General features: G+C 37.6%; 1 protein-coding gene across 8 annotated transcripts in view; it reads right to left on the reverse strand.

The window, feature by feature from the left end:
• Positions 1 to 27,093, reverse strand: part of LOC118825735 (collagen alpha-1(XXV) chain) — a 223,450-nt gene that overhangs the window by 34,050 nt on the left and 162,307 nt on the right. For 7 of the 8 annotated variants that reach the window (XM_036596532.1, XM_036596529.1, XM_036596527.1 and 4 more), the window contains exons 8-13: positions 26,874 to 26,990; positions 23,908 to 23,943; positions 17,402 to 17,428; positions 14,608 to 14,652; positions 10,860 to 10,886; positions 8,816 to 8,860 (exon numbers count right to left, since the gene is read on the reverse strand). In XM_036596532.1, the coding sequence (XP_036452425.1) occupies positions 8,816 to 8,860; positions 10,860 to 10,886; positions 14,608 to 14,652; positions 17,402 to 17,428; positions 23,908 to 23,943; positions 26,874 to 26,990 (297 nt within the window). Of the gene's footprint in view, positions 1 to 8,815; positions 8,861 to 10,859; positions 10,887 to 11,475; positions 11,521 to 14,607; positions 14,653 to 17,401; positions 17,429 to 23,907; positions 23,944 to 26,873; positions 26,991 to 27,093 lie in introns of all 8 variants that reach the window. The other variant, XM_036596535.1, reaches the window with a different exon arrangement.

Below are 27,093 nucleotides of genomic sequence, written 5' to 3' on the forward strand. Positions count from 1 at the left end.
ATGAGTCTGAAAGAATGTGTAGCTGTGAAGAAGCCAATACTGAAGATTGGAAATGGAGCAAAAGCAAAAAAGAAAAAAAATCACAAATCAAACAAAGAAGCTGCTGGTGCTCTCAAAACAAGGGACTGACCACCCCAGAGTCCAGACCTCAGCATCACTGAATATGTTTGGGATTACTTGGATTGTGAGAAGCAGAAAATGCATCCAAGCTCTAAGACTGGACTTTGGAGGTGTGGAAAATATCCCTGCAGATTTCTTTGAAAAACTGATTGTAAAGGGTGGATACACTGAATAATTAACCATTTGATATTATATTTATTAGTTAAGGATGTTAAATATGTTTTCTGCCTTTTTCCTGACACTGAAAAAAAAAATTGTTCTTTTTGTAGTTTTGACTGGAAATGAAATTAAATGAAGGGTGGTCTCTGACTTTTGCACAGCACTTTACCTCAAAGAAGCCTGCTGGCATTCTTTTACTTGACAATTGTTACTACAACTTCTGTTATGCTTTCTGTAATGCTATCATTGATTTAATAATGGACTGACCTCAAGCGCAGAAGTTTCTTTGTTCAGGGGAAAAAAATAATTACGTATGTACGTTTCCATTACGTGGGTCAGCCCATAACAGGCATGGATTCAGAGGAAAGGAGAGAAAACAGTTTAGTAGAGAATGCCAAATAACAAGCACAAGCATTTGCCTTAAAAGGAACCCATGTAAATCAAATTAAGAAACAAAAATCACAGAAATGTTGATCTTTATGATTGCTCCTTCGGTAAAATCAGTCTACTAAAAGGCTCCAGATAAGCTGAGCTTTCTGACAATATGCCATATGTCGTGTTGTGTGTTGAATATCGATCTGAAAACCCAGGCCTGATCTATGCTACATCTGCACGCAGTCATCTGTATTGTCCGCCTTTTCAATTACAAGGTATACAGATCAGCGTTTAACAGCCATTTTTTTTCAATGTTTTCTTTTTGTTGTTTTTGTATACAGCCAGTCAGCAAATGTTAACGCAAAGTTAGTTTATATTTGATGTGAACTAAAACAAAAATATATATTATTTGTGGTGTTTATACGTTTCCAGTTACAAAGTCTCAGAACTTAATTTGTTAGGCCTTAATTGTCTTATTAGGACTGGTTAGGCAGGTCAAGAATTGTCATTAGGAATCATCAGCTGATGACAGTTCCAGAGCATAATAAATTTTTGACTCCTCAGATAACAACCGTGGCCTCCTCTAAGCAGCTCGCTGAGGATCTGAAAAAGAAGTGAACTGATGACTACAAAGCAGGGAAGGTTATAAAAAGATACCAAAGGGTTTCCAGCTCATAATTTCCACTGTCCAAAATGTCATTAAGAAATGGCTGTTAAGGGCAACCGTGGAAGTCAAAGCAAGATCTGGAAAACCAAAAAACTCTCCGACAGAACCACTTGTATGCTGGCCGGAAAGGCAAAGCAAAACCCCCATATGACAGCAAAGGACCTGCAGGAAAGACTAGCCAACACAGGGGTGGTGGTGCATCACTCTACTGTACAAAACTGCTTGAACAAACATGATCTGCGTGGAAGAGTCATCATAAGGAAACCTCACTTTTGACCTCATCACAAAAGTAAATGTCTGAAATATGCAAAACAACATCTAGACAAGCCAGGGGCATTTTGGAAACAAGTGCTGTGGACTGATAAAAGTAAACATGGAACTCTTCTAGTAACTTTGTTGTTAAAGTTGTTAAAGTGGTCAATTGCTCGGATTGTTTATTAAAATTGTTTTCTCCTGTGTACTAAAAATAATTTCTAGTTTCAAGGTTTTTTTTAAACATTGGCCTACGTTTTTTGTCTTAAATATTGAAAATTTGTTTAAGAATTCAAAGTTTTGTTAATAACTGGTACTACTGAAAAGCTGAGTTTGTCCTGAATCTAAACATACAAATTAGTTACAGGCAAAAATATGAGATGTCCAGCCAGCCACTTAGGCTTAGATTCTAATGGTCTTTTCTGAAACTGCACAGAACTTCTCTATATGCTTGCAAAAGGAATAGCCATAACCTGTTGCTGCTTAGACGTATGACAGGCTCCTGGCCTATAAACACATATGCTTTGCCTCTGCAGCAGTCCTGTGTTAAACACCCCGGGAGGGAAGCGGCAGGCATTTTTAGTGGGGTGTATCATTTCTTTAGTGGAACAACAGAAATAAAACGTGTGGCCAATAAGGATAATTGGAAGAGGGTTTAGGGCTGCTTGGGGATGTGATGTGCAAAGGGGAACGAAGCACAGGGCAGTAGATGATTAGTCCTGGTGGGAAAGTGTAGGAGAGAGAAAGAGCGGTAAAGCTGGGCTCTGTGCCTGCTGCTGAATTTGCGGTTCTACTTCACATACGCTCTGCACTCAGAAGTTGCTGAGGAATGCCTGCCCTGGCTTTTATGGGAGTCATTTATGGAAGCACACAAGGCATACTTAATTGCCGCATTTTTTAGTTAGCCATAAACTGCATTAGTAGTTACAGCTGGATATCAGTAAGCAACTCGTCCTGTTCACCCCACCACCTTCATGCCTTGCCATTTCAACTTTATATAGATATCCTAATGTACAGTCTTAGATGTATATTTGATGCTGAAATGGTTAATGAAGTGTAAAAACATGCAAAAAAGGAGCTTTTTTTCTCTCATTTTTATTGGGCCTCATTTGTTCATGCACTTAGTGGTCTTTATTATTTCTGAATGGCAAGAAAGTGCCATGCCCTAAGACAATGCTTGTCTCATTTTTGCTTTATTGAGCAGTATAAACTTTAAATACCATACATCAAAGTGCATTCTGTTGTGCACCTGTTGATTTTTGGCTAGCATTTATATCGGTAACTATTCATCACATCTGGACCTAATTGAAATGTCGCTCTTGTCAAATGGAAACTTCCACTGATGGAAGGGGCCACCAGAGATCCAGCACAAGATGGCCTGATGACATATTAAAACCAGTTACATTCATTGCCATTGGTGTTTTTCAGCAAAACGGAACAGTCTAGTGTGGAAAGGAATTCTCTTTTTTTTTTTTTAAATCAGAACAACATGTCAAACTGTGCAGTCTAACATGACATGTCAAATGTCAAACATGAACAATGAATTAAGTGAAAATTGTCAATAGGCTTTTTGAATTTCACTTTCTTTGCAACATAAAAGCTTTTGATTTGAGAGCAATAAGGCTTGGTAGGGGCAGGTACAGAAGCAATTGAAAAGCAGCACTGCAGCAGCCATCAGCGAGATTTGACTTTTGAAACTACATGTCATTATATTGTTGCCAGGCAAGATTAGCCAAGTCTGAGAAGTTACTGACAAGCTGAGAATCAGAAATTGCATACTTGACTCACAGTTTACCAAAGCTTGAGCTTCAGCTCAGAAAATGAAAAACAGCCCCAAAAGCACTGGCCACTGGCCATACACAGAAGGTCTACATGTTCTGAAGGAGTTTAGTTTTGGTGGTGACCACTTCAGCATATGTTCACAAACAGAAGATACAGGAATTCAACATAATTGGACAAACATTTCAAGCTCTATTACAGATCCTGGAATGTCAGCACCAAAACCTGTAATAGAGCTTGAAATGTTTGTTCACACCCGACAGGGCATGACTTTTGGACATTATTTCTCAGATACACTGTATGTCCAAATGTATCCAGACGGCACTTCTATTTAGTGAAGTAAGCTACTTTATGTTACACTTCAACTGCACACATACAGCTTGTATAATCTCCATAGAAAAGCATTTCTAATATAATGGGACGCTCTGGAACAACAGCACATGAACCTAAGGTCACCATGCCCAATCTGTGTTGGAGCTCCATCCAATACCTCGGGGGTTAAGTTGGAGTGGCGTTTATGATCCAGAACAGATCATCCAACATTCGTACCTGACTTCACTAATGCTCTTGTGGCTGAATGCAATCAAATCCTCACAACAATGCTCAGTCATCTAATGCAAAGCTGTCCCCAGAAGAGTACAAGCCGTTACTGCAGCAAAACTCCTTATTAATACCCGTGATTTTAATATGAGCATGTTTTATGAGCACATTTGGACATACAGTGTCAGGCTTGGAGTGGGTTCCAATTTTACATACCTTGTGTCCCACCCTTACTGGATTTTGGCTTGCATTTATCCCTGCTTTAGGTTTCTCCCCACTGTATTCTTTCTCCCTATAAAATATCTTTAATATTTTTAATCTGACTTGCTGGAGTCACTTGTGCTGGCCTAGGCCAGGTTGGATCTTTTAACACTCACATAGCCTGCATGAGAACAGCTAAAAGTTAACTGTCACTATGTGAATTACTGCAGACTAAAAGCATTTGGGAAGTTGACTCACTTGACGTTGATTTATTAAAATGGAATTTAAACCTCGTTTTGGGCTATTCGTCTTTTGATTTTGTTTATCAATAATTTGATGTCAGCTGTCAGTAACTTAGTGACTTAACAGGCTCTGTTATTAGCAATGTGGATTTTTATTCTGTCTCCAGTTGTGGTCAGGTTTGGGATGAGTTCCAGCAGAATTTTGCCTTGGGCCTTGGAACAGGTTTGGATTCAAAACTGTGGCGCTGTGGGATGGTTCGAGTTTGAACATACTTCTGTCATGCTTTAATCGTGCCTTCAGATCAAAATTTCAGGCCTGATTAAAGCACTAACTTGTATAGCTGCACACAAACTAAGGTATAACTGTCAATTAAAGAAGCATTCTGTTACATTTTCCTCCTGGGCTAGGCAGGCGCCAGGTGAAACGACCAGCACTTTGGAGTGTCTCAGTTGCCTGGCCATATGTAATCGAATAAGTGAGGTGACTAATTTTTGCCATAAAAGCTCAGCTACAGCAGTGATGAGTGCTAGTTAGTGTGAAAGTTATTGCTACAGTTAGGCTGTGCCACTTTGGTGCCTTTGCTGTTTCAAACTGTGCCAGCTTGACGTTAATGACTGCTGCGAGCAGAACATGAGAATGTAGAGCTGTAGAAGTTCTCAGTGGCTGAGAGGCGAGTATGGCACCACCAGTGGCTGCTGCCAGATGACTGGGTACGCTCTGACCTCAAGATTGTGAGGCACTGCCTGGAGACTGTGCCACTGGCCAAGCCTCCACCCCTCAGAAACCTTCTCGCAATGCAATTAGAGAGCTTACTTGTGCACTGTTTTGACCAAAACAAGGTTTTTTCACCTCTGAGATCGCAGCGTGTGAGGAGAGCTGGCGCTGTTTTGCAAGTCGCAGCTAATTTCACACCCAGTTAAATATTTACACACATCAGCCTCAAAAGTAATTGTTTTAAGTACTGAAAAACATGCATCTCCTCTAGGGTGAAATGCTTTCATGCTGTCCAGCAACTGATACACAAACATTGCAATAAGGAAACATTTCAGGTTTTATGAGCAGAATGAGGAGAAAGATTTTCTGTGGATTATCATGGCATATAGGATGTCTGAGTTTAGCAATTTATCTCAGTCATTGTGCCGGCAAAGTTTCTTGCTGGAAATTGCTTAAAAGAGAATTCCAACTTGAAGTGTTACTTGTCATATAATTAAGTAACAATTTTATACTGTTTTCATGCTTTAGTGTTCTCTCACTACAACACCCAGCAAGAATTACAAGCATTACAAATGATTCCTGAGACAAGTTTTTTGTCGCTTCAGTCAGAGAACAGAAGTCAAGATGTGGATAGGTATCTAGCTAGCCAGCTACCTCACTAACTTCTTGTCCTCATCTGATGAATGACTTCTGTCATTTTAGCAATTCATTCTCTCCATTGTAATGATAATTTGAAGACAGTTACTACAGTTATAGGGCTGCAATAAAATATTCTTCATGGCAGTAATGCTAGCTCTCTTCCTTCCTCTGCATTCACCAGCTAGCGGATTTTAAAATAGCCTGACATCAAAAATCCATCTCAGCAATTGTAGTTTTCAAAAGTTACTTCCACCTTCACGATACATCCCCAGAAGGGGGTTTTCCTCATTTTTAAAGCTGAAAATGCCCACTTAAGAGACTAATGCAGCATCGCTGTAGAATGTGAGTTTGAAACATAAATTAATGATGGTTACCTTTTTAACCAGAACGTCTCTTTTAAGACTGCTCATGTGTGGCAATTCAGTGTTAACAAATACAAAGACATTTTTTCATACCACCCGTTTCACCCACTTGCAGTTACAACATATATAAAATCTCAAAAACTCAGGCAAGATAAGCATTCTTTTCATTGAGTCATTCTGTTTTCTATAACATTTCTGAAGGATCCTAACAAACGTGAACATTTCCCACATCTCTACATCCCTGCTTTGCCCTGCTGTCAGAGTGTTACCTTCATAAGCCAGATTGCATTCTTGTTTCTTGGGTCTAAAAGCCTGAGCCTTCCCCAGGATTCATGTGCTAAGAGAACCTGCATCCACTGTAAGAAAGCTCACAATGAGCTATTTACAAAACTTTATGGAAAACTTCAGGCTCTAATTCCAAATCATGACTGAGTGCATTTTAAAAGTACAAACTGGACTTGGAACGTATGCATCATTGCACTTAGTCAGTGGTGAATGACACTTAAAATGACTATACTAATCTATTTGAACTGCTTTCAGCACATGATGCCAATGTTGCATCTAAGAACAAGGTCATTAAATGATCAACATGCAGAAAAGGGAAGGATCTCACTGTTCTTGAAGACTTTCTCTCTTCTTTTTTAGACACGTACGTATAGTAAATGGTGTGTGTCCTTTTCTTTCAGACTGAATTCTATGAAATTGAAATGATTTACATATGAATCTCAGACTACATCTGATTTCAATTGTCTTGTTTTAAATAATCAGGCACTAATGCTGTGTTACAGTTCACATGTATATGGCTGTACGACATGAATGCCTTGAGTAAAGTCTGGAACTTTATAGGTTCTCTGTCAGTTTTCTAGATTCAGGAGTACAGTAGGAGCTTTCGCATGTGTGGTGAGAAAAGCTGTAAGGCATTTTATTTCCCATGACACCAAATTCCTTATTCATATTTCTTCCCCTTTGGTTGGATTACTTTATTACAGCTAGGTAGATGAGATCAAAGTCTTTCTGAAGCAACAAAATTTTATCATGCCCTATTTTCTTTTTTGGGCCATCTTCCATGCATGGAAATGGTCCCGCATCTGTTTCCTACAATGCTTCTCTCTCTTGGTCGCAGTATCCACAGGCACTTTGAATAAGAATGCCCATAAAGTTAAACATATCAGAATGGTTGTATTCCAACATGTAATAAATCGGTAGAGACACACTGAGGACACAGTTACACAGTCCATTTATAAGTATCTTCACTTTCTCAGTGCTTGTGATTTTACAACTAGGTCAAAAGGCAAATGAGTTTTGTAAAGGACTATATTAGAACACATAAGCAAGAAAGAGTCATTAAAGAGACCAAAATTAAAATGTAACAATCTCTGCATCTGTCGTAAACATGTATACTTCCCTCCTGCAGTGGTGCCCCGTAAATCTATAGAGCAAGATTTTTCAGACTAGTAAAACACCCTACTAGTGATGTATCTAGAAGGCAGAAAGAACCTTTGAAAAAGTGCTTTGGGGTGGTTATTTGAGAGTGAGCTGTTTGAAATGATGTTTTCTCTCAAGCTGGCTAACGCAGAAAGAAGTCAGATAATCTTTTGCTATGAATCCAAACATCTGTATTTATTATAGAAGCTACACCAGTGGCTCTGCAGTCAGGATTTCTTTATCGCTTTATCGCTATGGGGTGGTTCTAATTGTTGTATGACGTATTTATATACTGCATACTGGGTACTAAAGTGAGAGGATACAAATTCAATGGACTTAACAAGGCTAAGGGATACAATCATACAGAATATTACATAAGATGACAGATAACATTAAATGCTAGATAAAGGCCAGAATACTGCTTTAACATTACTAAATTTCTCAATTACTTATTTACGTTGATCTGCTAAAGAGTTTTTTCAACTTGTGTACTGCCCAAGATAGCCATCATAAAGGCATTATAAAAGGTATCTGTATACATAATCTCTGTTTTAGTGTTCTTTAACATGACCTTACTGACTTAATCTCATGGCTTGGAAGTGAACACACTTGCTCTTGGCTGTAGCCTAACCTCAGTGAGCTCATTAGCTAGTTAAAAAGAGTTTGTAAAGAAACTTTTTTTGAGAAGTCTGAGGATTACACATTAGCTTTGTGAATAACTGCTTTATTTGGCTTTAGCTTGGCTTATGTTTTAGATTGAGAATCTTGTTGCATTCGCCTTCTTTTTTTGTTCATAGCTGTAGCCCTTAATTTGCTTAATAGTTAGCTAGTAACATAACAGATTTCAGTATGTATAAGCGATTAAGCAGTTTGCTAGTATTTTAAAAAGTATTTTATTGCTGGCATTATTCTGGTTCATTTAATTCTGGTTTACATTTATAAATGGTTCTGTCTGACATTTCCGTCTTGACATCTTTAAAGTTTAAAAAAGAAACAGGCAATTGATGTATTGTCTTTTATAATGCCTTCAAAATCACAGTACTTGACATTTCCCCAATACACGATATGTATCTTAATATTTAGTTTTTCTGAGGTTTGATAAGTTAGAACAGACAGAATAAAAAAAAAAACTATCAAAATTATTATCAATATCCATGATATGCTCAGAAAAGTTGTTGTGACATATATCACAATACAATAAAGTATTGTCATATTGCCCATGCCTATTTTGACATACCACTGCTCTGGAGTGATGAGTATTTTGTCCACCATGTCCATAGTAGTTTCTTTAAAGTATGAAATTCATTGGTTACACAGATATATCCTTTTGCGGGCTTACCTTCTCACCGATGTCACCTTTCTGGCCTTCTTCTCCCATGTCACCCTGTGAGGAAACGGAAAGTTCACATTATTAAACCACTCAGGACCACATTTTAATATTGTATTCAAAGTTCAATTTCAACCTCTATTGGGCCTCCATGTTTGGTTTGAGAGCACTATCATTGCTGTACGGCAGTTGGAGCAACATTCAGACTTCAGATGGTAGATGAAAAGCTAGCACAATCTGAATCTGAACACACAAGCTTTTGTCAGTTTTTAGTTGCAGTGCCAAACTACTGGCAGCAGCCTACGCTTTCTTTGCTCATGTTCTATAAGTCTGACATTCAGTCAATAGGCAGACAGCAATTACTCTGTGACAGCTTCATTATTTTAAAACATATTTCTGCCATTTAACATACTGTTGACTGGATTTCTGCATTTGTTATTGCTTTATAATACATGGGTACTTCAAGCAGTGATGCTAGGTAAAGCTGGAGAAAGCGATGATGAAAATATGTAGGTTCTATGCTATCAGTCCTTTATTATGATATAGCACACTGACTGTTGGAAAAAATCTATAGCAGTACAGCAGGAGTAAAGTGAACTGCCAACAGTCTATTCCTCAGTCCACATTTTGAATGTTCAAATTTGAGCAGAGTGCTGGGCAGAAAGTGCAGTCTTGGATGTATCTGTAGTGAGGTGGCCTGTCCTGCTGCTGAGACCAACTGTGCCAATGCATTAACAAAAATGACTCATAGAGTCCCTACCTACCTCTTCAGCTCCACTGTACATGTTCTCTTTTCAACCAGAGACAGACAACCATTAGTTGTCTTCTATAGACTAATGAAACCATTAGTCTATAGAAGGGTAGGTGTTTGTCTGTGGTTAGACCCTCTCTGGGTGAAATATGTACTTTTTTCTTCATACAGAGTTGCGAGTTTATTAGGTATATTGACAAGCCTATGGTCCATCATCCAAATAATATCTGGCCAGTGGTAGTACTGTGGTGGTCCATTTCCAAAGATGTATGACGTAGAGTACGACTGATAAATTGTATAACAAAAATGGACTATGGTCAATTTTCCAGAACTAGAGTTCAAAAATTATTAAAACAACCGAGGCCTGGGAGACCACCACCCTGCCATTATCAGAAAAACAGTACTTAAAGCTTTCAACTTAAAGCTATGAGTCTGAAAGGATGTGTAACTTACTGAAAAATATGAGACAAAAAAAAAATTTTGCAAATCAAACAAAGAAGCTGCTGGTGTTCTCAGAACAATGGACTGACCATCAGCATTACTGAATGTGTTTGGGGTTACTTGGATGGTGAATAGCAGAAAACACAACCAAGTATTAAGGCTGAACTTTGAAGGTGTGGAAAAATATCCTTGCAGATTTCTTTGAAAAACTGAAAGCAAGTCTCCTGAGAAGAATGGAAGCAAAGAGTGGACACAATATATGCTGAAAAATCTGATATTACATTTTAATATTGAGGCTTCTGTGTAAATATTCACATTATTCTGTTAAATGTTTACTTTTTCCTGACTCTGAAAAATGAACAACTTAATGGCTGTTTTGAGTAGATATTAAACAATGATCTCTAACTTTTGCACAGTACTGTAGGTATATATTATTATTACCTAATATACCTAATAAACTGGCAACTCGGTTTATGTCAGTGTAAGGCAGAATTTAGGGCTGTTCCACCATTTGCAGAATAATTTAGACTAGATCCTAGTTTCACACTGAAATTAGAACATATCCAAATATCAGTGCAGCACACAAAATGTGGCCGTAGTCCACATTTTACACAACACTTGCACTCTGATCAGTATTACAGTTTGATGTAATGGTTCTTGCAGTGTTCCAGAAGAAAAAAAAATCACCTATGCACTTGTTGACTGTCCATTGCACCTTTATTATTATTTAATGTGATGCTATCTTAATCCATAATACTACTTATTGCTTATTGTGTTAAATAAGAAGAGAGAGGTTGACATCATTGTTCTTAGTGAAGATTTTGACATCTAGCCAAGAGTATAAATGCAGAAACATGGCATTACCTTTTCACCCTGCTCTCCTTTTTCACCCTGTCGGGGGAAAAAAGGCAGCGCATGTTGAATGTTCAGAAAGTGCTGAAGCAAAGGAAAAAACATCACCTAGTCTAGTTAGATCATATCCGGGATTTAGTTTGCATTCAATTAAGAAACTCATGTTACAGCTACTCCTTCTACAATTACCTCAGAAGTAATGAACAACCAATTCTCCAGTGCCTCAGTTTAAGATAAACATTCACACCCAGACACCAAGACTAAGACACGGTGCGTAGAGACAAGGCAGTCACCAGTGTTTGAAATGAGATACAAATATTTGCGCTGATGAACAAAATCAATATCTGTATAAAAATCCTGTGGAATGAAAATATTGTGAACTGAGGTTGATGACAATCTGTATTCTTGCAATATCCTCTAAAAGAACAATGTGATTTTATCTGATGCATATTCTAGTGCATGTCAACATAATCTCTGGTGGTTTGATGCCCAAAAATACACTGCATATGAAAAAATGATGACACAACATAACGTCCAATAAAAAGACCAAAAAAAAACAAAAAAAAATTAGAGAAACGGAATGGATCTCATGATTGGAGAGAAATTGGGCACATAATGGGCCACAAACCTTGGCACCAGGTTTTCCATCTAATCCTGGCATACCCACCTCCCCCTACAAACAACAGAACAAATAAGTGACCCATTCAATACCCATACACAGGAGCCATGAACCACTATGCAAGAACAGTATCAGGAGTTAAAATGACTTGAGATGGCTCATATTTATGGTTGGATACAGTCCGTCGATTCTTTTTAAGGACAAAGAGAAAGTAGTTTGATTCTTCTTGAGCATTCAAATTCTTTGCTCGTTTCGTTTGTTTAACTATAATGGCGCAGTAATGGTAGCTATTCATCATACAGTCTACACTGTTTTCAGTTAAGCATTTTTAAACTTCAGCCTAAAATTGTAGATCTTAGGCCTGTTTTACCTACATCAGAAGCAGCCAGGCATGGCTAGAAGAACAAAACATTTTAAGTTTAGTAGAACTGTCATTAAGCTAAGATGAAGTTCTTCTCACGAGCATGTTTGCTCCACTTGATTACACTCTTAACAAGGTGCCAAAAAAGCTTCTTTGAAAAGATGTCAAAGTAAAAACAGACATCAATTGAATCATCAAAGGTATCAAGAGTCTGCAAATTCCAAATTATCCAACGAAATTCATGTAAATGACCTACAGACAAGGCTGAATGATTAATCGGTCTAATATCAAAATTTTCATTTGAAAAAGTACATTTTTCACATTGCAAGAGCTGCAACTCAATTATATTCTACATTATTCAACAAGTTTTAAGTGGGGAAATTTAACATAACACAGCTGGTGAACTGGCTTTCTGGCACACACTATTCAACATTCAAGACTCTAGCCAGAAAAAAGACGTGCTGGTCGTCTTGGCGAAAAAAAGGCCTGGAGCCTTTTTAAAGAAAACTGTTGCATTTAAATTGCAATCGTAATATTGATCAGAAAATCACAATTAGACATCTTCCTTAAGTCATTCAGCCCTACCTACAGCGTTGGCATGTTTTCATTTCAGTTTTTTCATGCACATTAGTCTGAGTGTGCTACCCTTCCTTTTCACATTAGTGTGAAAAAGCTCTGTAGGTGTGCATTTTGCTTAAAGATTTATGTACACTTGTGCAAACTGTGTAAACTGTCTGTCACTCATCAAAATGTAATTGTAGCCATGCTAATTTCATGCTCACTTTCAAACAATCTAATTGAACCACACCTGTACAAATGTATTAGTTTCTGCACTGTATTTTTTTTTGCTGTAGAACAAGAATGTATAGCATCAGAGATCCATTTCATGAGGCCTGGCACCCAACAGGCCAAACACAGGCACGGAATTAGGATTTTCAGCCTTTTGTTGTTTCCAAAGTGAGTATGACTCCCACCAGAAAATGGTCTTTTTCTGTTTCCTATTACTGCACAGCCTACTTCTCTTTTCATATCTTTTTAAACGCTTGTGAAGATTACAAAGCTGGTGTGTGTCAGATGTTCTTTCTCTCTCTCTCTCTTTCATTTTTTGGTCACTCTCACAAAGCCAGATGTGAATGAGCATCTTCATATGAAAGGGCTTTGTTTAGAAAACACTGACATCCCATTTGAAAGCAGCTTCATCCTTATTTTTTACTTGTTAGCCGGTAATGTTGTCCACTCTTAAAAATCAAAGTTTTTGGTACTTTTATGTTAAGAGCATATATATATATATATATATATATATATATATATATATATATATATATATATCTTGTGCATGTACGAATTTGATGACCTAATCTGACTCCAAATGTATAAAATCAAATGCTGATTGTATCTGAATGATTTAAATCCTGTTGGTACACTCTATTGTGCCGCACAGTGTAAGTGACATATAGGGTGCTTATTTTATTAAAGGGGCATTCGGAGCAAGATTTTCCAATTTAAAGGCTAGGAAAACCCTCTTCTGATGTATCTTGAAGGTGGGAAAAACTGTGGAAAAACTACAAGCCCTTTGGGATGGACACCATTAAGGCAGAAAGAAGCCAGATGTAATTGCTAGGAAGTTAAATATCATGTCTTTATTTGTTAATCTCTATATCAGTGGGACATCATTTCTTTATCACATTAGGGAGGATTCCCAATGGTTGTATGACGTATTTGCATTTAATTCATGGGTGCTGTACTAGGAGTGCAGTGATGGAACGAAAATACAAATATAAAACTGTGAATTCCGTCAAAACAATGAGGATGAGGAATATTATGCTAAACTACACAACATTACATAGCATGACAAAAAACCCATTGAATGCTAATTTTAGGCCAGAATGCCCCTTTAAACCATTTCAGCAGCATTTTGTCTTGGCTAGGTTTAGCTAACTTAGACCAGTCATACCAAAATTTGCTAAAGTCAAATTGATGTTAGTGGTCTGCTGTTTGGTAAAAGAAGGCCTAACAAATTAATGTTTTAAAAAAGATCCTTAGAGCTAGAATTAGTCCATTTTCATGTAGAGAGTTAGAAAACTGTGCACAGTTACAGTGGTGAACAAAACAAAGATCTCATTAGAAATATCTAAAACAGTAGCTGGTACATAAACAGGTACCAATTAACCAGAAGGAACAGAGTCAAATAGTTGACATTTATTATTTAGCCTAGAGAAATAATAATCAAACAACTACAGAACAATATTATGACTAAAATAGAAAACTGGTTGACAAAGGAAGCAATTTATGCAGGCCAGGAGAAATGTTATGTAATGCTTTTTCTGCCAAAACATCATACTCCAGGATTACCTCTGGCTTTACTACCAGCCTACTAGTTATACTTGCATATGTATTTTTTTATTGGGGCTCTTTTAGTCAGGCTTGTGAGTTACAGCAATTCCTGACCTGAGCTTTTAAAGTGATTCCTTTGGGCTTCCTTTGAAAGCACACAATGGCGTTGAGTTTCACCATGTTGATGATACTGAGCTTCTGCTCAGTCTGGCTTGAAGAAACAGACCACGATCTAAAGCTTAATCTACCAAGGTTTTTCCAACTCTGAAAAGGTTAGACAGGAAATCTTTTTAACCCCCGTTAGATATGGGTTGTTTTTGAAGCTTTAAGACAGAAGGCTGGTGAGCAGTAATAACAAATACAATCTGTTTTGCAGAGTGAGCTGGTATCACTATTCCAGACTTTTGGGTTTACTGTTATATGCCAAAAGCAATGTGTAATCTTACCTTTAATCCATCAATACCTGGAATGCCAGGCAGCCCAATGGAACCCTACGGGTTGAAAACACACTCAGTTAAATTTAGACCCTCTGGACTCTGGACATGGTCTTGCTTTTCCATTTCATATTCAAATAACTGTGCGAGGTAAAACATCTCAGGGCTTGTGCTTATATTTGGTCAATAAATACTTGCTACAGAATGGCATGACTAATTAACACCTTGAAATACCAGGCCTATTACATTCTAAGGTTTATTATTCAGTAACTACAGGGACTTCAATGCAAACTGGCTGAGCTATTCTTGGGTTATAGAGGTGTGTAATAAAACTTTGGCCCGCTGGTGGGCCCTGTCCATTTCAGGGGTTAAAACTGTCATGCAAGAAACATGCTGTCATCAAAGCATGAATCTTTTCATTTATGGAGCCTTATAAGATGCAGTACTGCTAACTGACGAGGATGAAAATAAGCTACAATGTAATGGTTTTGAGTTTGTCTTGAAAAATGGTTTGGAACAGTTCACTGAGCCGCACTTAGCTAACGCTCTCTATGTGGCAGTTACCATATTCCTCACTGTCATCTCAGTCTTTAATGATGGTATGGAAGATTTTATACTTTCATTAGCCACGCGTTCAGTAAAATAAAGAGTTCACTACCTTCTCTTCATTCATTTGGTTCTCAGCTAATATTTTGATCTTGTCTTGAACTACAATTTTTATTCATTTCTTTCAAAGTATTATCCAAAATTTGCCAAGGAAAAGCACTTGCAAATAATTCTGAATGACTCAAACTCTCTGCAGCAAGAGTGAATATGTCTAACAGTAACTACTGACATTGAGGTGCTGAGGACTTAGTTCAGCCTTAGGCTACACCCAAATGAGGGCCTTAGGTGGGACAAACGGTTTGTGAGTCATTAACACAGCAATGTGTCATCACCCCCCTGAGTAATGCAAGAGCCTGTTGATTACTGACAGCTCAGGCAGAAAATGTCTACTAAGCTTACTTTGGGAAATACTTGGAGCTACCTGATAGCAAGACAGAATCCAGCTGCTCTCCCTGTACCCCAGCTCTCGACTCTGAAACCTTGCTCTGTCTTTCTGCTTTGTATCTCAGAGTCTTAGTCCTTTTGCTGTTGACGTCTTAAAACACACAACAGGTCTGTGCAGACATATGTATGTATCTATGCTCCAAAACTGCTTACAATAAAACCTCTTTACATTGACTTACATTAAAAGTTAAGAACATTTTTGTCTTCTCCTGTAAAGTTACTATTTTGGAGATATATGTTTTTCTTTGGACAGCGATGACATACAAGTTAAAGATATAGGTCCTCTAACTCTGCCTTTTTTATTATTGCCAGCTTCCCAGCTAATTGCTAGATTGTCATCTGTTATCCACAGTGTTTGAGTGAATCAGTTTGAGTATTAAAAAAATATGGTATGTAACTCACTCTCTTGCCTTCCCTTAATTCTCAAGGCTGCACCTGGATTCACATCAACACTGTGGTGTTTATACTGAGACACTGACCGTAGCTTGCTATGCCACTAGAGTGACTCTTCATCTTAAAACATGTTTTTCATCTCCTAACATTTTTTGGATGGAGGGGGGTTGTGGGTATTGTAGGCTTTTGTACTATTAGCAGTGGGGAACCCTCAGGGCCTTCTAGCCCTTCAGAGAAGCCTAATGATTTCAGTAAGCTAAAAAATGCATCTCAAAATTTTCTTATTTATTTTGATTTAATACAATCATCATACTGTTTCTGTTTTACACTCTGCAAATGTTGTAGTAATACTGTTCTCTGTGGTACCTAGATCGATACAGCCAAGATAGTTCTCCCATTGGTTAGGACTTCAGTTGATGAACTGAAGGCCTAACATGTCTGATTAACCACTAACATAACTAATTAGGAATTGACAGCGGAAACAATCATGTTTTGATTTATAATTTGCACTACTGCTTCAGAGTGCTGAATGGCTTATTCTGTGTTGTGAAAATGCATTTTTATGTATAAAAATAATTAAGCATTGAGAAACTATGGAATAAACATGGAATACATTACTGAGTGGCAATACACTTAAATTCTCTGGTGTTTTTTTTTTTCCCCTCGTTTTTGAAGGCCTTGATCTAACAGGCACAGTTCGCCGCTGACTAATACAGACTGAACTGAAAACATTTACATTAACATTTGTTAGGTTAGCATTTGATAAAAATGAAAACTGAACAGCATGAGCCTTGCCAATCCATAGTCAAATCTTTCAACTCTAAAGGAAATAAGACTTGTCCAAATCTCATCTATGAAAATGAGAACTGAAAGGAAGTTCAGAACAAAGAATAGTCGACTGGTATTGCCACTATATATTTTCTTTGCATCAGTGTTCACTGTCACAAAATATAGACATCTAATATTGCTTCATGGCATATATTGTTTGAGGTTCAGTGAAATACCCTGTTTCTCTTGCATTTATTTTGACCTTAGTTCTCTGTGCATGCTCTTCACTTCTTAGTCTTCTCCACTGACAGCTGTGCCCAATTGTAGCCTATTGTTTGTTCACTCAAAAATATTTTTTTGATTGGAAGCTTATCCACTGTTCAGTCAACACCTCCAGTTACTAACCTTCACATGAAGCTGAATTACATGCTCAAGACAACGTCCAAGTAGCTACAATGTATCAGGATTTCAGACTGAATGCATCTTTGTGCTTCATGTTAAATCAACTTTGTGATACATCACCCAGTTGCCATGATTTATGAATCTTTGGAGTAAGATCAACAGTCTGGCTTGTAAAGGATGACTTAAACTGTACCTTGGGTCCTGGAGGGCCCTCAGGTCCCTGGAAAGAGAAGAAGACAGAGAAAGAGTCATAAGGTATGAAATAATACCATTAACTCTGCCAGGCCAGTCCTTAGAGATTACTTGCCCTGCCCAAGCAAGGTTTGCATGTAGTTAGAGCAAGCCCCAAAGGCCTTTTGGATGAAGCAAGAATTACAATCAAAGCCTTCTTTCATTTTTAAAGGGAAAAAAAAAACTGTACTGTTCTTTCAGCCCATTCCCTCTGCTGAACCACAAATTGTACTGTTTAATGAGGTCCAATTGTTGATAATATCCATAATCTGGGTACTCATTACCTCTTTGGGGTGACAATCTCATCCTTTCCTGCTGAAAACTGGATTTATATAGTTCAGTTCAGAAAAAGAGCAGGCACATAAATTTGCAAAAAGAAATAACTACATCTGTTGTGAGTTTCAGCTAAATTGTTTATTGACCTCATGTTCCAGAGCGTTTGAATGACCAGGTCTATGTGAACATCCACTGGAATACTAGTCAGAATATCGGTCAGGCACGTTCACATTAATTAAACATGTCGACTGTGTGGAACTACTTCTCGGTTTCTTCGAGGGACATTAGACAAGCAGTTTATGATCTCTGTTCAAGTCGTGCATCACAAGCTACAACATTCAAGAACCTTTTGGTTCCATTTGAAAACACAACATGCAACTTGATATGCAGAATACAGCAAAACAACACACTCTCAGAAAAAGATGTATAAAAATGTCACTGGGGCAGTACGCCTCTTGTCACTGGGGTGGTACCCTCAAGGGTACATCTCAGTACCTTTAGTCAGAGATCATAATTGTTCCATAATCCATTGAAATTATATTTTCTAAGTTGTACTGACTCCACACACCCTGTCTCATCTCCAGGCGTTTTATTTTATTATTATTTTGTTTTAAAACATTAGGTTATGAAAAGGTACTCTACTTTTTACCTGGGAAAAACTTATTTAAGGTACACAATTGGAATTTAAAACCACTGTTGTACCTTTGAGAGAACATTTACATGGTTTGTACCTTGAGGAACTACAGGAAATATGTTCCTGCACAGTACCTTTATTTCTAACACTGTGCAGCTATAAAATAATCGAATGTACTGCTTGGATGACTAACCTTTCCCTGCATCAACATACTGTAACAATTTAAATAAAATAAGATTTTATTTTATTAACTTTTTACTGGTCTCCTTTTTTCAGTTTCATTTTTTTGGCTTAGTGTATCCTGAATTTTTAATTCCATTTGGGCAAGGATAATTACCCAGTATATACTCAGAAAAGCATATTGTGATCATGATAACGATAACACATCATGTTGCTCACCCCTGTCTGAGAATATATCAAACACTATTTTAGGTAAGACAGGATCAGGGAACCACAGTGTAACCAGAAACTGTCTGAGGACTTAGCACTGCATTAGACGAACTCTTGAGTGACAAGAAAGTTCTCAGAGACAAAGGCAATCACAGTCCTGTCTTCAACCATCCTTGGCCCCAGAGTCGTCATGGAGCGCTGCGCTTCATCAACCTCCTTACTTCCCTGTCAGGGTGCATACTCTTTGCCAAAAGCCCTCATGGCCCTGGCTTAGCTATGAGGAGATGCCTTTTGACTCATCAGATAGGCCTCCTCACTGGGTGAGATCCAGGAGATTTCCCTGATCCCATCCCCATCAGCCAGAACAAGACCAGCGCATGGCGCTGAGCAAAAAACACTGTTATCTGCTTGACAGATCTGTGCTTGCGCAGTCTAATTTAACATTGGCCCTGCATCTGACTGCGGTGATGAATCATGGTGCGTACTGAGGACAAGTTCAAGCCATACTTGATGTATCAAGTTCAGCACTCTCTCTGTTCCCCTGAGTGATGGATCTCATAGTAAATACCACGTTAGGAGCCCAAGAGCCCAGAGACTGTGCATATTCCTGCAGACGAAGTCTGTGGTCTGTCCCTACAGACATTACATCTCTCCTGCCCCATATTCCAAAATAAACAAGCCAAACCAAAAGCCAACCAAGCTTTGTTTCAGCATTTAGGAGATCAGTCAGTGATTGAAAGAAAGTAATGGGAAATGAGTTTATTAGGCATCGATTCAAGCGATAAACAATTCTTCTCCTCTTCTATCCTTTCCTTCCTGTCCTCTCCTTGCATGACAGCTTGAGTGGAAATACTTCTCCAACATCATTGACAATAAGCTGATTGGCTAGAAGCCAATAACAAACCTCTTTTGACTGCATGGAACACACTGGATAAATCAAAGGGCATTGTGGCCTACTTCAGTCTGAAAAACTGACTAATCCAGTAAAAAAGAACTTCTACTTTAGCCTGAATCAAAGGCATTGGAGGGAGTACTTGAATAAAGAGGAAACTTGCATTCACTACCAAAGAGGAGAAAGCCATATTCATTACCAAACAGACCCAAAGCAGCTCTTAGCAACAGCCATATCAAGAAAGTCTATAAAAGCCCCACTTGAGTTTCACTGAATATATACAGAGAAACTCTGAAAAAGGAAGCCTCTTTTAAAAAGTGCCCCTAGGCTAGTGCCTGATTTCTATTTTTTTCAAATATAAACAAGTTTTTTTTAAAAATAAATGGGACAAGCCAGAAGTAAATGCTTGATGGGCTCTGACCCATCAATGGATCTAGCCAGACTAGGCAATGTTTGAGAGTTTGTTCCATATGCATGCATGGAATACCTAGTCATTCCTGACCTCAATTATCTTGAAGGGGAATTTCACACATTTTTCAAAAATTTTTGTACAATTTAGTTGAGAAACAACTTAATTTTTCCTATAAAATATAAAATATAGCCATTTATTCACTGTCCAAAATGACCAGTGAACCTACATGAGTCAAGTTTTAAGTACCTTTAAGTACTTTCTATGAGTGATATTGTGTGTTGTATTCATTTCCTAATAAATTTTATATATCGCTGTTGTCGGAAGAAAACCTTGTTTTCCAAAATGGTAACTTTACAGGAAAAGGAAAAAACCTGCTATACTTTTAATGTAAGTCAATGGAACCAGACTTTTTTCCAAGTCATTTTCTACTGTTTCTTTTGGTCCGTTTATCATGGAATTTACACACAATGTAAAGGGCAACAGGCATTTTCAGATTATGTCAAAAACTGAAAATGGACAAAAATGGAGATTCAAGGTTTTCTTCCAACAACAGTGATAGAGTGCATTTTCCTAATTCTTTAACAAATAAAGGTTGTAAGCTATACTGCCATACAACATAAACATGAAGCTCCGGGACAGAGCATTAAGAACATTTTTACCAGAAACCCTAGCTGAAACCCAAAAACAATGTCACTACACAAACTTCCATCTGCATGATCCCACACATGTAATGCCCTTAAAGATCACCACAGAGTTATACATCCCACTGATGTTCCATATTTAGTGCCCCCCTCCTCAAGCCCCCAAATGCAAGCTGCGCGCAAGACTGCAAACCACCTCTGGAAAGCAGAGGGACCCTTAATTTTCCCCAGAGCAACCTTATGGCACTGATGATTCCCAATAGATCCTACAAATATTTCTCCTTTTCTCCTCTTCACTGCTCCACGAGAACTTAATCTTTATAACCAGCACCACATGTCTTGGATGTCTTTGGAAAACTCTGGAATTCGCCCATTTGACGGCAGAATCTCCATATAAGTGCTAGACTGTGCTAAACAGGCACTGGCCCCCAGTGGGGTGCATTACATAAATAATGACCTGGCTATGTCTTCATTTTCTTTCCCAAAACCTATTTTTCTTAAGCATTGTTTACCATCTCATAGCTGGCCACATAAATCTTAACATGACTTGAGTGTTTCCTTACACTCTTAAAAATAAAAGTTCCTGAATGGTTATTGGCTTTGATGTAAAGTTCTGAAGTTCAAGGAAACCATTTAATTGCTATAGAACCATTATATTTGTAGAGGATTTTTAAAATCTTGAGAAGGTCTCACATCTCACATTTGCAAAAATGGTTGCAAAATCCATTGAAAGGTTCTTTAGGCAACCAGTCATGGTTCTATGGCATTACTCCTAAGAACCCTGTTTGTCCCTTTCATTTTTAAGAGTATATTTCAAGAGTTCTGGAGTGTGTACTTTGTTGAATGCTTAAACGGACACTTTGGAAAATTTCCACTTACCCCAGATGTAGTCAATGTGTTTGGTCTCCAAATTTTGCCTCTTTAGCTTAAAACTAGAGCTATGAGGCTAACATTACTAACAAATACTTGAAGCCAATAGTCACAAACACGTTCTCCACAAAAATGTATCCAAAATTTCTGCTCAAACTGCATCCTGCTCTTCTTTAAGGTCCCGCAGATGTGTCAGTGTGGTTTAGGAGAGAACAGGACTTAATGTGAGCTATAAAAAAGGAATAAAACTTCATCACATAGCTAAATGCTGCAGTCAGCTTTTTTTGAAAACAGCCAAATTACAACTCCCCTTCACCTGCATGCATGTCACGCAGACATAAAGATGCTTAATTACATCTGTGATTTCTATAGTTTCAATTTATTAACATATCTCTTTAGTTTCAAATTTCAATATTATCAGTTAGATATTAAAAAAAAAAACAGAAATCACAAAGAAAATGTGTAGTGTCTATATGGCTGCATACATGTGAAGGGGAAATCTGGTTCATTTTTATAGTTCACAATAAGTCATACTGTGTCCTAAACCGCATCATCACGTATGCAAAACCTTGTGGTTTGAGGCGGTTGAAAGAAGTTTAATAAGCAGACTTGCTTACCGAAAAGATTCAGGTGATTATTGACTTCTTGTGTTTGTCAGCAATGTTGGCCTTGTTAGCCACCTAGAGAAGTCAAATTTGAGCACCAGTCATGTCTTGGCTGATCAACTATATCCAGGGTAAGTGGAAAATTGTGCATATTTGATTTTTCAGCTAATGGTATTGAGAAATTTGCAAACGTCTTGAAGAAACCTACAATTCTGGCCAGTGGTGTCTACCTTATTGTCCTTAGAGAGAGTCTAAGTCTTTTTATGACGACGGGGATACTTGTGTACTCTTGTATGCTGTTTTAAGTGCAGATGGATCCTCTGATGATGACATTGATTCTTGTTAAAAGCACATTAGTGTCATGCTTTCTGCAAACCTCTAAGATAAAAAGCCTTGGGTCATTCTAAATGGAATACATGGGTGATTTTCTTCCTTTTACAGTGGCTTTCTGTGGTCTCTAAGTGAGATGAGCAATCTCTTCTTAAGTCTGGCGCAAGACATATAGCATATTAGTCAATGTTAACTTTGACATTCATTTTCTTTCTCCTCATTAAGAGTGAAGTCAGCAAGGCAGAACTAAGTCATGATGAAAATATGACCCACTGTAATTTTCCTCGAAACACACATACTCCGAAGTGGCTGAAACAGACATCTCTCCTTGATTATCCCCCACCTGCACCCCCACTCTGATTTCTTCTTCAAGAAGTGGTAATGAGCCTGTATATGGCTGTGCATCACATGTCTCCCCACATCTCTGGCACCCCTGTGCCCTTGTGAAAATTTACATTGCTCCTACTGTGTTTGCCTCATTTTCTGTCCTCACTTGCTTGGCAGTAGATGACATGGTTTGGCCTGGCATATTTGATACCCTTTTTATAAGGGAACTTTCATTAAATGCCTTATTTGCTAAACACAAAAAGCAGTATCCAGTTGCTGTTAATTGGAACAGCTTGGCCCTTGTAATAAGTTTCATGTGTGAAAATAAACATTTTTAAGAAGGCTTCATGAAATACGTTGCTGTGACTCAGAAATTGCTTCAAATAAATCAGGCGTTAAATCCCAGTAACTTTTGCCTGTAAGTTAGGTTATTTCAAATGAGAGGCAGCATCCATAAGTAATTGAGTTCATTTCCGAAATGATTTTGCATTACTGACAGAAAGGGCTTTTACTTGATGATTGATAATTGTTGGACAGGAAAAAGATTATTAAATAGGTTTTGGCTATTTTAGATTGCAAAACAGTCTGCTAAATAAGGCAAGATGGGGCAGTTAAGACGAATGTGACATGCGCATTTTTCCCGGCATATGGCACTGTGATTTAGGTAAATAGCTGAAGCACCTATTAAGTCATTCTGTTTTTTAATATGCATGCGTTTTCATGGACAGAATTGATTTAAACACAAGACTTTTCAAATGGCCCATCAGTCCTACATCATGCTTTTTTTGACCTGTACAATTACTTACTAATGGAACGTCAAAATTAGCACATTTCATTAGGTGGTCTGTTCGCTGAATCATCCTTTTCCTTTAATAGCACTGCACATCCACCGAGGGTCGCACAAACTGACAGTGTGCATCGACCAGTCTGATTTAATTAATGAGGTATAGTAGTGATATTTGCAATTAATATTAAAAGCAACTGCACATGCAATGAACATTTGCATCTCAATATGCAAATGTTCATTGCATATTGAGAGGACCTGTGGTGTGACTTTGTAGGTAGGATTTTGCATTGGACAAGTTACTTACCATAGAGCCGAGCAGTCCTGGAGTTCCAGGGTCACCCTGTGATGGAAGAAACAGCAACATATTTAATTGTACAAGTGTTGAATAATTTTATTTTTAAACTACAGTATGGGCTACAGCTCCTTAAATCTCATGTTGTCATTATTGTCATAATCTCAATGTGGCATATAATATTGCAAATGTCATAATATTTATTTTTTCTGACACTTGATCCCCAGTAGTGTAATATTTAAAAATACTTTTAAAAAACTATGAGTACAAAAGACTTTTATTCATCGTTTCACATACTGAACTTCACTGAATCCAATTAAACAGGAATAAATATGCTTAATAAATATTGCCATATTTCCCAGCCCTAATTAATATCACACCATTAATTAATATTACACCATACTTATGCTTTATATATGCAACTTCTAAGGCTGGCTTTACACTGTGAAATGTTCATGTAACTTTAGTTGTTTAAACTTACATGAAACTAAATTGCACTTGAGTTGCATAGTATAAAGTGTCTAGCAACTCATTTGAAGCTTAGCCACAACAGTTGCAAGCGTCTCAACCTCAAATGACATACTTTGATTTCACCAGATCAGCTACAGGAAAATAAAACAGTGGTTGAAAATGAGACCCCAACAGACTGACTGACAGACTGACTGAGGTTGGTAGTTTTTGATTTTGTCAGTTTCCTAAGCCATGACAAGAAACGTGAAGTTTCTTAAAGCTAATGTTTTTGTAACCAGCTTTGTTAACTAGCCAGCTAATGACAACAGCTGTTGAAATGCCTGCTTGTGCCAACATTTATTCTTCTTTACCATGCTGTTAGATGTTTTTTTACATCACTACATTAATTTCATTCCATTTATTTTATCTCTTATTATATTAATTTTACACAGATATCAAATTCATTTGGGATTAAAAGTGTGAAAACTATTACAGAAGGGGAGACGGGGTTCCCCTTTTTGAAGCTGTTGTGCTTGTAGGACAGGATGAGTGAGACATTAAGTAAGCTATGACTATTGTGGCTACTTAAACCTTCATTTTCAAAGACTTAATATATACACAACAGATAAAAAACTCAAATATATAGTAAAGGACCCTCTATATATTAATGTTAGATATCTAGATATAGAAAAAGAACAGCAATGACAGCCACACAAACATATGATGATCATAAAAATGTTGCAAATATGTAAACTACACTTAACAGATGACTTTTCAGTGAGAATTGTATGGTGTATCAATAACATCAGCTGCTATTTTGGCTAACTAGTGAAGTAATTGAAGTGTAACTAATGCAGTAATATAAATGTTGCGTAGTGACTGTCATGTTGCATGGAAATAACCTTACAGGCAACTCACAACATGCAACCAGTTGCATGAACGTTTCTCTGTGTAAAGCCAGGTAAATGGGATCTATATTCTCCCAAACTCTTCTTAGTACAGCATTTACTCTAATAAGGTAGAGTGAGAATCATTTTGAACAATATCTCTCTTTGTGATCATGCCACTTAAAGCTTCTAAAAAACAGAAAGCATGAAACGCTGAATGTTGTAATTACCCTGTTCCTTACTGAAGTGTTTTGGAAAGGTTGATAATCCTGTCTAACTGATGATAACATTTTTTATTCTTTTTCTTCTCAATATGTGGACTGTCCTTCTTCTTAACAAGGGAGGTTTGAATATTCAAGAGCTTTACAGTGATCAGCTCATTGTATTTCAAGCATGAAAACAAATAGTGCAGCATTCTTACATCATTTTCTGAAGCGAGTAACTGGAAAGACTGAAAACAATTTAATGATCTTGCCTGGAGCGAAACAGATAAGCAACACTTAATATTTTTACACGCTTGCCATAAATCAGGGCAAAAAAGAGAGATCTCTTCGAAGCCTTGAGAAGGTTTTATGATGCTACATAATTGACTCACTTTTGTTTTTTCTTTTCCTCTTTTTATCTTTCACAGTTATAACATACATAAATTAACACACTGTGCCACCGACAGCATTACGCACAAGGAAAGAGTTATGTTTGGTGGAAAGCAAAAGTAATGGTTATCAATCGCCGATGTACAGACAGATTTTTGGAAGCATGGGCATTTCTGAGATATGCAGTTGATTTTTTCACATTAAGAGTTACAGCATTTTTATATCACACTGCCTTGTTATTTCCCAGAGTTCATGGCTGTTCACTTTCTGGTGAGACAAACGAAAACAGAAGAGGTGAAACACAGAATAACTTATTTACTGCATTTAAGTATGACTTTCTAGTAAGTGTAAATGCCTTTTTCTTTCACTTAAGACTTTTGAAGTTTACTCACTACATTTCAAAAGAAAATTCTCTACTCACTGTATTTTCAAAACAGATCTGTTACTAAGCTACATTACACTCAATTATCTGAAAATTAGTAGAGTGGACATTAATAGTTTTTCCTCAGATATAAGGTTTGTCATTGCCGTTATACTGGTGTGCCACAAATATGCACAGATATTGCGCCATGCAAACAGTGTAAACCAAGCTATTGTTATTGCTTTAGCTGAGTCAGGGATGTTTCAGACCTGTTTCAAATGAAAATGAAAACAGGTTCAGTTGTGTGTTTTTTTTTTTACTATTTTGTACAATAACATATTTCAGGTTTACAAAAATAGTTTTACTTAATTGTCTAAAACAGTTTTATTTGAGAGATAAAAAATGATTTTTTTGCCGTACTGCTCACTGCTACTGGAAATCACTGCAGATTTTTCACTTCAGACATTTTCCACCAGTTGATAAGCTCAAATTCCTAACAAATCTAAACTCTAATGGATGCAACAACAGAGGCCAGTAGTGCCTTGATATATTTATTTGCAAATTTCTCCATTGCAGGAGAAGTAGGTAAATTTAGGAGTGTTAAGAGTACTTTTTATTTAAATTGAGTATAGAATTTAAACCTGTACTTTAGATATATTTTTGTACTTCTACCACCAAGTCACTTACTGGTTGCCCTGGCGCTCCTCTGGGGCCATCCTTCCCTGTGTCCCCTGGGGGTCCCCTAGGGCCAGGGGGGCCTGGAGGTCCAGGAGGTCCTGGGGGACCTGCTTGACCCTGATCACCCTGAGAAGCAAATGATGCAGAAGTATAAGTGTGAAGTCACAGCGTATGAAAGCATTCGGCATGAACAGACCAAACTCTAGCGAAAGAGTGAGGGCAATGAAAA

The sequence above is a fragment of the Colossoma macropomum genome, unplaced genomic scaffold (assembly GCF_904425465.1).
Source record: "Colossoma macropomum unplaced genomic scaffold, Colossoma_macropomum, whole genome shotgun sequence".
In the NCBI taxonomy this organism is placed as follows: domain Eukaryota; kingdom Metazoa; phylum Chordata; class Actinopteri; order Characiformes; family Serrasalmidae; genus Colossoma; species Colossoma macropomum.